The 14,754-nt window shown below is 41.1% G+C and overlaps 2 protein-coding genes across 3 annotated transcripts in view; one reads left to right on the top strand and one right to left on the bottom strand.

The window, feature by feature from the left end:
- Nucleotides 1-14,754, bottom strand: part of LOC145391381 (vacuolar protein sorting-associated protein 37B-like) — a 28,819-nt gene that overhangs the window by 602 nt on the left and 13,463 nt on the right. For both annotated transcript variants that reach the window (XM_080265981.1, XM_080265982.1), the window contains exon 5: nucleotides 2,657-2,739. In XM_080265981.1, the coding sequence (XP_080122107.1) occupies nucleotides 2,657-2,739 (83 nt within the window). The remainder of the gene's footprint in view (nucleotides 1-2,656; nucleotides 2,740-14,754) is intronic.
- Nucleotides 6,806-9,821, top strand: LOC145391380 (huntingtin-interacting protein K). The gene is made up of 2 exons (XM_080265980.1): nucleotides 6,806-7,061; nucleotides 9,588-9,821. Exons 1-2 carry the CDS (start codon nucleotides 6,867-6,869, stop codon nucleotides 9,741-9,743), a joined length of 351 nt encoding a protein of 116 aa, XP_080122106.1. The 5' UTR covers nucleotides 6,806-6,866; the 3' UTR covers nucleotides 9,744-9,821.

Here is a 14,754-nt window from a genome sequence, read left to right as displayed (position 1 = left end):
AAATATTGAAAAAAAAAAAAAAATAATAATAATAATAATGATAGTAATAAATCATAAGAAAAACTCTTAGCAGCGACTTATCACAGAACACAACTACGTTACATTATAATGACATCAAGAGATATCCAGAACGTATAAAACAAAGCAGGTACATTTAAACATGATTCCTCACAAAATATACAAATTCAATGAGAAGTGTGAGCCTGTTTTTGTACAGCAATCTCATCTACATTAGGACTTACTTGCAACAAACAAACTCGCATCCCATCAACACAAATAAGCCTTTCTCTTTTCTGGGTTTTGATATGTGTCAGTGCTGAAAAACCCTGTTCACAACAATATGTCATGAAGAACAGGAGAAAAATGGATAATGCTCTTGAAGAGATGCATGGATACTGTTTCTGGTTGTATATCCAAAAGGAGTCCAGTGGCATGCTCACGTGTTTCATTTTCAAGGCGTATTCACTTGTAATGCATAACATTTCCTCCTCTTCATCTAATGTCAGATCTGAACAGTTAAAATTTGCAAAGGTATCTCTAACCCAGTTGAATTTTCAGTAAACAATGAGGGAAAATACTTATCAAAATGCTGAAATATGGTCAGTCACCTTACTGTAGACAACAGGGGTTCCAAGGTGAAGCAACAGTCTTAAGCGTGTCCCCGCTGCACCGGTCACACCACACGTGTTTAACGGTTGCCAGTGCTGTATTATTTCAGGCTTTAACAAAGAATTTACGGCCTGTCAAATGTTATACTTCTTCCAGAATGCAGCAACAGTCATTAACGTGGGGGTTGCAGTGAAGCAGGTGTCAGGTGGGGCTATGTAGGTGGAGGGGGAGGCAGCTGGTGAGTCAGGTGGGGCAGTCGAGGTGGATGGGACAGCGGTGGGCGACTCAGGGTAGGTGGTGAGGGGAGAATCCTTCATCTCCTCCTCGCTCCTGCTCACATTTTAGGCAACTTCCTTCATCTCTTCTTGTTTGTTTGTTTCATTCCTCATCTTGTTATGGACGTATTTGCAGTATAACAACTTGGCATTTGCGAAATAACCGTCATTCAAGTGAATCCAAACATTATTGAAACTGGGTATCTATTCTAACTTACTGTACTGTTATTGCCGACAACGTTATTGGCGAGGTCTTACTGTAGACTCCTCTTCAGCACCTTCCCCATGAGCTTCTCAGTCACAGTGGGCGCTTCGTGCAGGGAGGGGGGTCACATAGTCAGGGGAAATAGCAGTTTTGTGCCACTCCTTGCCTCTGCCTCGCATATTGTGGGCTAAACTCGTGCAATCAAGGTTTTTTGGTTATAATTTTTGGTCACTTGCATACTATGCAATTCGTGTACTGTGAACCCACGTACTGTACGAGCCAACTGTATGTGATAAATCACTATAATGATGAACTATATGTTAGACCCAACTTCACAAAAGTGATGGTGAAAAGACTGCGAAACTCGACAGAATGATAACTGTGATGGCCACATGTGGCAATTCCGTCTATATACAATGCCTCCTGCACAAGCCAACAGCCAAATGTTTGATCAAAGATGGCTGCTAAGTGTTGACATTCACTGTGATCATCTCCCTTTCATTACATTTTGTGTGTGTATGGCCACTGAAACACCAGTGCTATCACTATATAACAATGCAAGTACATAATAAATAATGCAGTGTGCAATATTAGGTGAAATGATAATTTTTTGTGAGTGAAATATTGTAACCTGTGACTTCCACATTGTCTGGCAAGGATGCTACCCCTGGTGGAATGCATGGTGCTACTGAGGGTACTGAGGGCAAGCCTAAAAGGATAAAATTTTTTAAGATTTTGGGTTCCATGGTCATAGGCCCCCCTCCCTGTCCACAATGAGCTGATGGTATATCAATCTTGTTATACAACAAATCGTTGTGCAATGGATTTTCACTTGATACAATATCATCATACACCAGGGCGAGACTGTATAGAGTGGGTGGTGAAACAGGTGTGTCAATGAGTTTGAAGGAGGATGAAGGATTTGTAGACCAAGAAAAGTCTGATGAACATAGTGAATGAATGTACAAAGCAGCGAGGCATGGAAGTTGCTGAGGTTTGGGAATGAACTGAGGAACAAGCTGGTTGGATAATGTATGTACTGTACAGAAAAGCATGGCAATGATCTGACACCCTCTTTTTAATTTGATATTCAGCAACAAGTCTTTATCTGTCAGGTGCATGTAAAGTGCATCTCTAAAGAAAATATAACACAAATATGTGCATATGATTAGACTTGAGAGCTGAAATCAGGATTCTGTGCATTTGAATGATGCGTAAATGATCAGGTGGTTCATTTTACTATGCATACTTTTGGCAGTTCTCTCATTTTCATATTTCCTCCTTCCTTTGTCTCTGGCCCTGACTTTGCCTCATCTTTACATATCAGGGTCAGGATAATTACTGATGATGATGATGATGACTGATGATAATGACTGATGACAACAATGACGGTGACCCTTTGACCTACTAACAATGATTCCAAAAGTATATGACTTCACAGGTATAAATAATGACAACTGAATTAAAAAAGAGATGTAGGAGACCTCAGCTCTCCAAAAAGCAACTTTCCTGAAGTTTAGTCAGGACTTTTGTAAGGTTTTCAAGTTAGGGCAAAACAAATTCCTACCTCTGTCTCTTCTTCAGTCTGGTGTGCAGCAGTCTGAAGCAGTGCCTGTAGTGTATCTGGTGTATACTGTCCTTCTGATGAGTCTGCAATACAGAATTTTAAATTATACCACATATGCTTCCATTTTCATTCAAAGTGTGTTAGCATGACCATAACTTTATTTCTCCTTTTTATAAACATGGATGATAAGATTAAAAAATTGGAAAAAGAAAACACAACTGCTTATCTATCATTAAAGTGTCCAGTAAAACAGAGCACATCTCCAGTCACACACTTCTTTAACTCTTTGAAAATGCTTACCCTAATCCCACACATGGTCATTCTAATATAGAGCTTAAACTTATTTGGTCAGTCTTGCAAAAGCTGTGGAAGGGAAATCTGGGTATGCTCAGGAGTTTGACCAGCAACTCATCCTGAGTGCATTACATGCTCAGAAGGGTATAAAGTAGCCTTGGGTAGGAACTGATTGTAAGCTGATTAACTGTACTGAAAACCAGATGTGTCCAAGGATCATGAAACTGAATATAAAGAGAATGAATGGCATGAGAGAGAGAGAGAGAGAGAGAGAGAGAGAGAGAGAGAGAGAGAGAGAGATATTTAACACTGATTCTGGGTTCCTGTGCATACCATTTCAACTAGTGTATTTCACAATCTTCTGTTCTCAGCAATGTATAATTTTCTAATATATCACAATGATCTGCCTCAGAGGCATTCAATGGTTTAAAAAACAATGGCAAACGGCATTTATGCACGAAAACACTTTAACTGATGCGACTGTCCCCAAAGCATGGAGGAATTGTGCTGTCATGTTAACTACCGTATATATCAGCTGTTATATAAGCTGTAACTTAGTTTTCACAGTATAATTTCCTCACACATATACCTATAACTTCATGCAACAAACTGAAGTTTGTTATGTCACAGAATCTCTGGCATAACAAATTGATGAAATGAAGCAGCAAAAAACTGGCGTGATTACCTCACTGTATGGTATGTGTTTAGAAATGAACTGAAATGTTTGTTGTCAAAGTAAACAGCATACATATACATCAAAAGGACATGGTTGGCCTTGCCTCACACTTCCTTTTCTATAGTTGCATACAGTCAGTGGTTACAAAGTGCATATAGTGTACAACAAAAGGGAGTAAGTCTTGCCACACACAACCTTCAACAAACAGAAGTACTGAGAAACATAACTACTAACTTCAGTATTTACCAAGAACTGTAATTAATACAAACTTTAAAAATAATAGACTGGCTTGGATTATGTAAAAAAAAAAAGATAGATTTGGGGATGACTTGATACAGTCTGGTCTCATTATGTGACTATCTGTTTTGTGGTAAATCGTTAAAATGATAACCGACGTTATACTGTACCTTTTTTCAGAATAATGTAAAAATTTGGTAGCAATCTCGCAAGAACGATATTTTCGATGGCCACATCTAAGAATCTCATGTGGACACAGTGATGCATGCAAACCAAGATGACCACCCACTGTTTACATTCACTGTGACTGTCTGCCTTTCATTCTATTTTGGGCATGAAAGACCCATGACACACCACTGCTATTGGTAAATAACAGTACAAGTGCTTCAAATAGTGCAGTGTGTTATATTACTATGTGATATGATAACTTTTTTGTGAAATACTGAAACTTGTGACTTGGAAATCAAGTCAACCTTATGTACCCACTTTCCCCTTGACAGGTCTCAAGTTAGCTGACTGCCCAGTGTTCACATTTGCTGTGATATCTGCTTTTCATTTCATTTTGTGCTTGAAAGGCCACTAAATATCATTGTAAATACTCAACAAATAGTGCAGCGTGCAATATTAAGTGAAGTGATACCTTTATTTGTGTGGAAAACTGAAACTTGTGACATGGAAATTGTCAACCTTATGTACCTATTTCCCCTTGACGGGCCTCCAGTCAGTTGCCTGGGGCAAGATGGCCACCCAATGTTTACATTCACTGTGACTGTCCGCCTTTTGTTTCATTTTGTGCATGAAAGAGCTGAGTTGACTCTTGGTGACAATTCATACAAGCACAGGACACACTTCAAGTGGATGGCAGAAATTGTTTTTGGTCATTTTAGGTTTCAGGGTTGTGGCCACCCTCCCTAACCCCACTGAACCCATATCATATCAACCTTGCTATGTGATGAATCACTGTACGATAGGTCTTCACTAGATGCAGCCCTATTGCATTACGAAACAAGACTGTACATGTTGTAAGTGGTAATGAGGATGATAAGATTGTAGTTCTGGAGGAGGACTTTCATGGTCATGTGGGTGAAACAGCTAAAGTTTATGAAAGGGTAAATGGGGAATATGCTAATGATACAAGGAATCTGAAAAGGGAAAGATCTGAATCTGAGGAGGCAATGAACTTGAGTATATGCAACACGCATTTTTTATTACATAGCTGTGAGTCTCGGGGAAACAGCAGCCAAACTGACTATTTCTTGTCATGAGTGCTGATAGGAAGTTAGTGTGGGACGTTTCAGTCACAGGGAGCAAAGAGTTTGTGCTGCAACACGATTACTGATATATGATATGGTGCTTAAGGAGCAGATGGTGAAGAAGAGGACCTCCACACCTAAGAAGAAAATATGAAAGTTGAAAAACCAAGCAGTACAGGATGCCTTCTATTGCAAGATGAGTAGAGTTGTAATTGAACTGGGAGCTGTTGACAGAAGTGTTAACAAACAATTCTGAGCTCTCATGAAAAATTTCCTGAGAGTTACTGAGCCAGTGTGTGGACAGATAAGGGGCCCATGAAGACATAAGGTAATATGGTGATGGGATAAGGGCGTAGAACCTGCAGTTTAGGAGAAAAGAAAGCATTTCTAGGAATGGAAAAGGAATGGTAACAGAAAGGAATACTTGGTTGCCATGCATAGGGCTAACAAGGAGGTATGCAGGGCAAAATATGAGTTGCAGTGGTTCTTACTGGACAACCAAAATACTGTACCACTGAAAGAAAGAATATGATATTTAAGGTGATAAAAAAAAAAAGGGGGGGGGGGGGCTGCATCATAGATGAGCAGTGTGTGAAGAATGATGAAGGAAAGATACTGGTGGACAGTAAGGATATTAACGACACCTGGATAGAGCATTATATCCAGCTGCTGAATGAGGAGTTTGAAAGGAACAGAGAAGGTTTGGAATCAATGGATCCCGTGTTTGGCCCTTGGCACTTGATTGATGCTGCTACTGTGAGCGGGCCAATAGACGTGTGGAGGCTGACAACTGGGAGCGGAAGGTGAGAGGTGCAAATGTTTAGGGTAGTGTTGTGAGAAGAAGAAGAAGAAGAAGAAGAAGAAGAAAAAAAGGAAACAAGCAAAAACGGGCATTGGACAATGTCAGCGTGTGACTTCAGGTATATGGGACTGAATAGGGAGGCTGCCAGTGATCAAGCAGCGTGGAGAGCCGCCATTCGGTGAGAAGGCCGACGTATGCCTGTTGAGTCCTTTATAAATGATATGATCAGAAATGATTAACAAAATAACAATACTAACATAAAGTGAATGCATGAGCTGGGAAAAATATAGCACTACAGTGCTGGTTCTGCTCATATGCTGAAGTGTTATATGAATTACAGATTTAAATTAATGACAAATGATAGAAATATGTCCCTGTAGGTTGCTCAACTCTACACCAACTGGCTACTGCAAGATGAAAATAAAACAGCCAAATCTACATAGTAGGAACGTTCTTGATCTTGATCAAAGCAAGCATCATATGCTAGATAATAGCACTCGGGCAAGAAAATCCCTTGGTCCTTGCTCAAAGCCAGCAATAACAGCCACACGACAAGAAAGACTTGGATCATGCTCACAATGTACCCTACAGACTAGATACATCAGGGGAAGATACCGCTTATAATCTTACTCATTGCACAAAGAGCAAGGTGCACTGATAGCGATAACGGAACTCCTTGGGTGACCCCTCAAAAATGTGAACAGTGAGCGGGACAGATCGTTGATAAAAATATTTCGCCAAATGAAGCAAATGCTGACAGTACATACTACCATACATTAAGTGCTATACTATCTGAAGTTTAGTAACACAGTCAATTATAATCAGATCGAGTGATTAAATTATTACATTTATAACTTCCAGAACGCGAATGTTCTGGTGCTGATGCTGGTTCCGAAAGCCATGTAAACACAGGAAACGGGCCGAGGCAGTACGCGAGTTGTCCGTAGTATGTCACATGACGAAAACCACGAAATGGACGACGAAGTTGAGACAAAAAGCAAGGAAAAGAAAGCTGCAAAGCACGATAGTGGAGCAGCGGACTTGGAAAGAGTAACGAATTACGCAGAAGAAAAGGAAATCAAATCCGATGCAAACTTTATGTCTGTGATCCATGATGTTAAACGCCAGGATGAAGCAAACAAGGTCTGTTACTCATTTTTTTTATGGCTAAGTTCTCGGATGATTATAACTACCTTTATCTAAATGTTTTAAGTGTTGTGAATTCATTCTAATATCCACTTCCGCCGTATAACTGAATGGAGAGCCGAGCCCCTCATAGCTGGAGAAATACCTCACACCTTGCAAATACAATTATGACTGAAGACCACTAAGTTGGAAATTCAAACACTCATTTTATATCAGTTTATGCCAGAATAGATATTGGTAAACATAAGCTGTACTTTAAGCAGTACAAGCACTTTACCAAATCAGTTCTTCCATATAGTCTTGTATTTTTCTTATTATTTCTGGGGAGGTAAATAAACGCGTCTTGCTAAATCTGTTTTCCTGTTGTTTTTTTGTTGTTCTGCTGTGATAGCTCATTTGGCTGAACAGCATAATGGTGAAAAGAACTGTCATAATCTAAATGTGTTTAACTAAACCTAACCTAACCACACTTAAATGTACATATTAATTTAACCCAATCTAACTTCCAGTTGGGATATTGGGAACTGAAATCCACCTCTGATTATGTAAAGTTTCTTCATTTATACTAAAAACAGTCACAGGTACGGCTTAAGGAACAGATAATAACAGAAGGTAAATTATTAATTTTTTACCAAATGGGCATGGCCTTTCCATATTTCCTATTGAAATGAGTCTTTCACAGGGTAACTGGCTCCTCTCCTGGATTACCATACTGGGGATTTTTTAAAACTTAACTCGGAAGGCTGTTTAGGATTTTGAATTCATAAATATTCTGCTGACTGCCATATCTGTCACTGGATGTCAAATGCTGTGAACTCATGCTTTACTTTCGGTGCGATTTCCAACTGGGGTGTCCGGGATGTACGATTATTTTGGTGGAACTGTGTGTTATTTGCAGTGGTTTACATCAACTGCTTCCCTTAACTGCAAGAAGTGTCATTCCATGAGCTGCTTCTGGCTGCAGCTGCTCTTTATCCTCCTGCATATTAACTTCTTTTTGCTTTTTGTGTGTGTGTGTGTGTGTGTGTGTGTGTGTGTGTGTGTGTGTGTTTTCACAGCTTCAACACTATTAGTGTTTTCTTTTGCACATATCTGAGTACCACATGTTTGATACACTGTAGTTTCTTAAATGCAATCAAGACTGAAACTCAGTATATACACAAGTACAATAATCCATCATTTATCCGGATGTGCAGTATCAGGACCTGTTCATTATCCAGATACTGGACCTTGAATGTTAAACCATTATCCAGATTTACCGTACTTGCTATTATCTGGACATAAAAGTCCCCGAGAACTTCAGCCGGCCAGCCAACATGTTCAAACATTTGGTATTGTGGCCACTGGGCTCAAACTGTGAGCGGGAAATAGGCCGTAACCCACAACCGGAGCTAAAATGTCTGTCCGCCCATGTACTGAATGATCAAAGCCACGCGCTGGTCTGATCACTCCCAGCGAACCTCCAGCTCCCTAGTAACACAATTGTAGCCCACAAGCAATGTCAAAACATCCGTACACACCTCCACTGAATATCCAAGGTCACACAGCCACCAGGCTGTCATTCACAACTGCCACCAGACCCACCAGGCATCGAGCACAGACCACAAGCCACGTGTACATGTTCAGTTACAGCGGCTGTCCGCCTCTCTCTCGAACATCCAGCAGCCTGGTCACTGGGAGTTGTATTTCCAAATGCCCACCATGTGTCAAACACAGAACACAAGTCATGAGTCAATGTACGGTAACAGTGCCCGTTCACCTTATGACAGAAGGGTGAAAATCCTGCCCACAGCCTCGATTCACCCCCCCCCTCCTGGTTCCCCCCTCAGTCCCTCCCCTCCTTCGCGCTGATAGCACTGACTCATGAGTTTTTATTTTTTATTTACGGTATTTATTTTTCCCATTTATTCGAATATGTATGTTGCTTGGGAGATGGGTTGTGCAGTTACTTTTCCCACTTACGTCACTGTCATTTTTCTTTATACAGTAGGTTACACCCTCATGTAGCCTACCTGTTGTCTACTTGGGGTCATGGAAGGTTTTCAGTAGGCAAGTTGGGGTCTGTCATGGTGAATTTTTTCCCAATGCCTTATTTGTTTAAAGCTCCTTAATGTCACTGCTCTAAGTGTGCTTTACCTCTATGCAGTAGGCTGTGCCTGAAGGAGCATATCCATAGTCTAGTTGGGCAAGTTATGATCAGGCGAGAGGGTTGGTTAGCACATTAGATTTTAATAAACAGATATGGATCTCCACATTCGCAGGTTCTGCTTGAACAATGTCCTAAATTAACCTGGTAACCATTTATCCGAAGAGTTTACTGTATGTAATGTGTTCTTTTTAGCAGCTCCCAAATACAATTCCTTCCTTCATACACTCAGAGCTTTTTGTTGTACGAAAGTATAAGTTATGATATATACTTCTAATTTTAGATTTAATTTCACACACTCAGGCTAGTAAGGTGTATTATGATTGCAGCATTGAAAGGCAATACATTAACATATTGTTTCTGAACTTTTTTGTCAGCTGGCAAAGGAGCAAGAACTGGCCAAAGTGTCCATTAAGAAGGAGGATGTCGAGCTGATTACTAAAGAATTGGAAATTCCAAAGCAGAAAGCTGAGAGAGCACTGCGAGAACATCAAGGAAACCTTCTGGAGACTCTAGTCACACTAACAAACTAATTGCCAGAATAACACTGTTGTATTAATTTTGACATTAAAAACTGAATGTTAAGGACAAGTGTATTTTTATTTGTTTCTTCCTATAAACTTATTACTGTACTACCTGACTGTGCTTTATTTGTATTTGGTATTTCCAGTGATTTTTGTTTGATATCTTCATTCTGTGGTTAGTGTTATTTAATGGAGTATTTACGCTTACTGGTACTGCTTCTCATTATAGCCATTTACAAAGCAACTGCAAAATTACACATATATACAAGCTCCTGGAAAAATATGATAATCAAATCATCACCCTGACATCTTTTCACTGCTAAGGACAGGGTGAGGATTAAATAATACCACTGTAAATGCTGTTCAGCACTATTAAGTACTGTAAGAAAGCTTTACATAGTACAGTAAACTCCTGATTATCCAGCATAGTATATACAAAGGCCCACTGGATACTGTCAAAATGCAGGATTATGCAAAAGTCCCCCCTAGGGACCCATAACCTCCAACCCTATAGCACTTATCTACTGTCTAACCCCTACCAAATGATTTAAAACACAAAAAAACAGGTAATAGACATTCCTAATAATAAAATACTGTAATGTACTGTTAAGTGCACTGTAATTTTATGTACAGAAGTAATTTCATGTTGACGATGGGGATTATATCAAAGTCCCCCCAGCTGGAAGACCTGTTTTCTTTCACCCGGCAATACTTTATAAACACACGCATTGTAAAACCCTTACCAAATACCATGAGTTGTCGAAAAACAGCTAAAAGTTGTTCCCAAATTTGAAATACAGTAATACCTCGTTTATCCAACATAAAAGAGCCAAAGGCATGTCCGGGTAATGGCTCCAACCAGATAATGGACTTCTCCCCTGGCCACCATTCATACATAACCTAACTTTGAAATCCAGTCCACAAGCCCATTACAGTACATCATACAACACTTGTTCCTGTGGACCTGGAGCTGTGGTGTCTTCACCGTGGGTCTATCCCCCAGAGGCTGTCGAAGCAGAACAGGAGGACTGCATGGAGGCCAAACCACCGCAACCCCCCCCGGCCCCTCACGGGACCCAAGAACCTGGGGGTGACTTCGGTCACCTGGGCAAGTACAACATCACTCCAACAACACCATTTTTTCTACACTGAGCAATGACCCCAGTGGTCATTTCTTGACAACTTCTTCTAGACGGGGACACTGAGAGCAATCCAGGACCCACCAACAAATACATATGTCCAACGTGCTCAAAACATATCACATTGAGCTGATAGACAAAGGGTTCAGTTCAGTACAATTCCTGCATGAAGTAGACACATTACATATGCACAACACTTGCATCCAGAACACATTACACAAACACCTGGACCTGCTCCTTATGCTCCTTCCCCCCCATCCACTAACCCCCCCACCTACCCTACTCCTACTTCCTCCACACCTCCTCAGCCTAACCCACTGATCCATCCCACACCATCCAATCCCCTAACCCATCCTCATCCCCAACCCTTACCTCCATCACAACCTTCTCCTACCCCTTCCCCTCCATCCACACCGCCACCTCCCCCCTGTGCCGCAGCAGTCAACACACATTGCACACAACATAAACATCCTTCAGTTAAACACAGATGGCATAAACACCAAAAAACAAGAACTCACACAATTCATCGAACAACAAACATATACACTGCCATCTTACAAGAAACAAAACTATGCAAACAAAAAACACCTACATCTCATAAGTTCACCACCATTAGACAAGACTGGGCCAACAGCGGTGGCAGTGGACTCATCACCCTGGTTCACAAATCCATCAACTTTTCAGATACCAGTGCACATACAAAGTTACTTCTTCCCCCACAAGACACCACAACAGAAATACAATGAATTAAAATACCCACGGGTAACAAATCACATATAACAATCGCCAACATATACATTCCCCCGAATCCTCCCCCACAGTACCACACAATTACTCTCCACAAATACACCACATCACTAACATACCCAACATCATCCTGGGTGGTGATTTCAATGCCAACGCCATCAGCCTGGCATGTCAACAACCCTGACATAGACAGAGGGCTGGTACTACAATCCAAAACAGATCATCTCTTCATACTGAATAATCTCCAACATACTCATATCCCACACCAAGCCCTCTTCCTCCCATCATCCCCCGACATCACCCCTTGCTCCCCAAACCTCGTCCTCACAACTTCCTGGAGAGTGGTCAAATCCCTTGGCACAGATCGAAGGATAGAAACCATGAGAGGGCAGTTTGGAAATTAAATATTTATGCCAGACTCAACTGAAAGCCTTTGAGATGTCAAGTGCAATGGCAAAGCTTTCGCCAGAGTCCCGAAAGGAGGATGACCAGGAGTCTGAAAGGTAGGTAAGGAGATCACCAGTGGTGCATCCCTTGCAGAACCCATACTGATCATCAGAAAGAAGGTTGTGATAGGAAAGATGCTTTAAAATTATTTTGTCATGAACAGACTCGAAAAATTCTGAGACACAGGATGCTAAAGCAATAAGGTGATAGTTAAAGGGTTGGGAATGGTCACCCTTCTTTGTGACAGGCTGAATGTGAGCACTCTTCCAGCAAGAAAGAAAGGTGCACGTTGACAGACAAAAATGAAAGTTTACCTAGGCAGGGTGTAAGCGCAGAAGCACAGTTCTTGAGGACAACAGAAGGGACCCCATCAGGCCCACATGTGCCCCATTCTGTCTCTCTATTTCCTAAATCTTTCCTCCACCTCCCTTCCATTCTCTGCAATCAACACCAGGTCATCAGCATACAAGATCTCCCATGAGAGTCCATTTCTAAAGTCGCATGTAAGAGCTTCAAGCATCATGACAAACAATAAGGATCTCATGACTGGCCTGTGATGCATGCCAACATTCATGGAAAACTCATGACTCAAATCTTCAACCACTCTCACCTGGGTGCTCACACCCATAAACAGAGCCATAACCACTCTTAACTAGCCACTCCTTGATACCAAGCTTGCTCACTGCCCACTTCACCACCTCCCTGAGGAGTCCCAGTCAAATAAACAAAACAAAGTATAGGTACCTTTTCCTTCCTATATATATTTTCCCTGAGCTGGAAGACAATGAATATGGCATGAGTGGTCCCATGGCCTGTCACAAAGCCCAAACTGCATCTCATCAATATTCACTTTCCCTCATACCCTCTAGGACTCTCTCCATTACCTTCATTATCTGGTAGAAAATTCTGACGCCTCTATAATTTCCATTTTCCAGGGCATCACCCTTCCCCTTGTACAGATTTACAATCACACTCTGCAGCCACTCATTTGGGACAACACACTCACATATAACTGTATTTATCAAATTAGTAACTAACCCCACTCCTATATCTCCTGAGGCCTTCCGCATTTCAGCAATCAAACCAGACACACCTGCTGCCTTCTCCAACTGCATTCTGTCTATTGCCCTGCTCACAGTAGCTGCACCAACCAAAGGCCAAACACTGGGTCTGCTGACAAACTTTCCTTGTTCTACTGAAACTACTCATTCAGCAACTGGCTATAATGCTCTCTCCAGGAGCTTTTAACATCTGCACTGTCCACTACTACCTTCTCATCATTCTTAACACATTGCTCACCTGAGATATTTCTGTCTTCCCTCCTCATCTGCTTTTGCCACCTTCAATACCACAGTCTTCCATTCAGTGCTATGTAGATTATCCAGTAGAAGTCTTTGAGACTCAGATTTTGCCCTGTACACCTCCTTCCTAGCTCTACTCTCTGTTAGTATCCCTTTTCCATTCCTAGAAAAGACCAGTTCTCCTTATCTGCAGCTTCTACAGCCTCATCCCATCATCATGTTACCTTATGTCTGGTTTGGTACAGTATCATAAAACAAAAAACGGTGATCAGAATGCAAAAAAGGTGTTATAATCCTGAACTGTATTAAGTGAAAATTGTAAGTCAGTAAATTGTATTATGCAGGCTGCCTGTACAAGGTAAACATAAACACCATGAATACCTATAGTAAAGACATCACTAACAGTCTACTACTGTATTACAGTATCTACTTTACCTTTTTTTTATGGTATAAGAGTAATATGATGTTTCCCCATAAGAAGCATGGGCGACCATGATTATGCTAATCAAACCTGGCATTTAAGGTGAGGGTGACCTGCCTCACTCACCCTTGAGTGGAATTATACGACCAATAAATCCCATCAACCCCCTGGATGAAAATCCTTGCTGGCCCCATCTCGTTAGAATGCCTCAACCCACAAGACCACCACAATAAACATACCAAAAATTAACTGTTCAGTAAAACCTTGATATAATGGACTTCAATAGACCAGAATTTGCTTTTATCGGACTCGAAGAGCTACCGGACTAAATTCCTATACAGTGTACAGGAAAAAGTCCGATAAAGCCAGAAGCAGTTCAGACTGCCTGACCACGTCAGCTATGTTCACCACAATACAGTAAATAAATGACATGTTTATCAGTGTACAGTACAGTATTATTATATATATTATACCATTTGATTAGTGTAGTGAAGTTATAACACAGTACAGTACCGCAATCGTAGTCAAAACAGTTTAAAAACCGTTCATGCGATCCGGACTAATGTCTGATATATCGGAAAACGTCCCAGTTAGCAGGAAAAAGTCTGGATGTCGCTTTTATCAGAATTTTGCATTTTTTGGAATGGTTTGGGCCTCAATTAGTCCGTTATAATGAGGTCTTACTGTATTACTAAAACCACATGCATGTTGAGTTACATGGAGAGACTGACCAACAAATGAGAAGTGAAGGAGTGTTGTGGTGTGGACGTGACAGAAAGCATAAGGAGAAATACAATGAGGAGGATGGCCATGTGGAGAGGATGGACAATGAGAGACTAATGAGGGAACTGTATGCGAGTGAGATGGAGCGGGGGAGAGGGAGGGAGAGACCGAGGATGAGATGGACTGATGGATTAGAGAGGTGCATGAGAGAGAGGAGGTATGTATTGGGGGAATGGCAACAT

This window comes from Coenobita brevimanus, chromosome 18 (genome assembly GCF_032717465.1).
Source record: "Coenobita brevimanus isolate Jiangsu-jjx chromosome 18, ASM3271746v2, whole genome shotgun sequence".
Taxonomy (NCBI): Eukaryota; Metazoa; Arthropoda; class Malacostraca; order Decapoda; family Coenobitidae; genus Coenobita; species Coenobita brevimanus.
This window is presented reverse-complemented; position numbering and strand designations above follow the sequence as displayed.

What these genes read in the sequence shown, in the direction of transcription:
- LOC145391380 (XM_080265980.1), top strand. Translation starts at nt 6,867, where the DNA reads ATGTCACATGACGAAAACCACGAAATGGACGACGAAGTTGAGACAAAA. An exon ending in GCCAGGATGAAGCAAACAAG is followed by an intron (nt 7,062 to 9,587) that starts GTCTGTTACTCA and finishes CTTTTTTGTCAG; the next exon opens with CTGGCAAAGGAGCAAGAACT.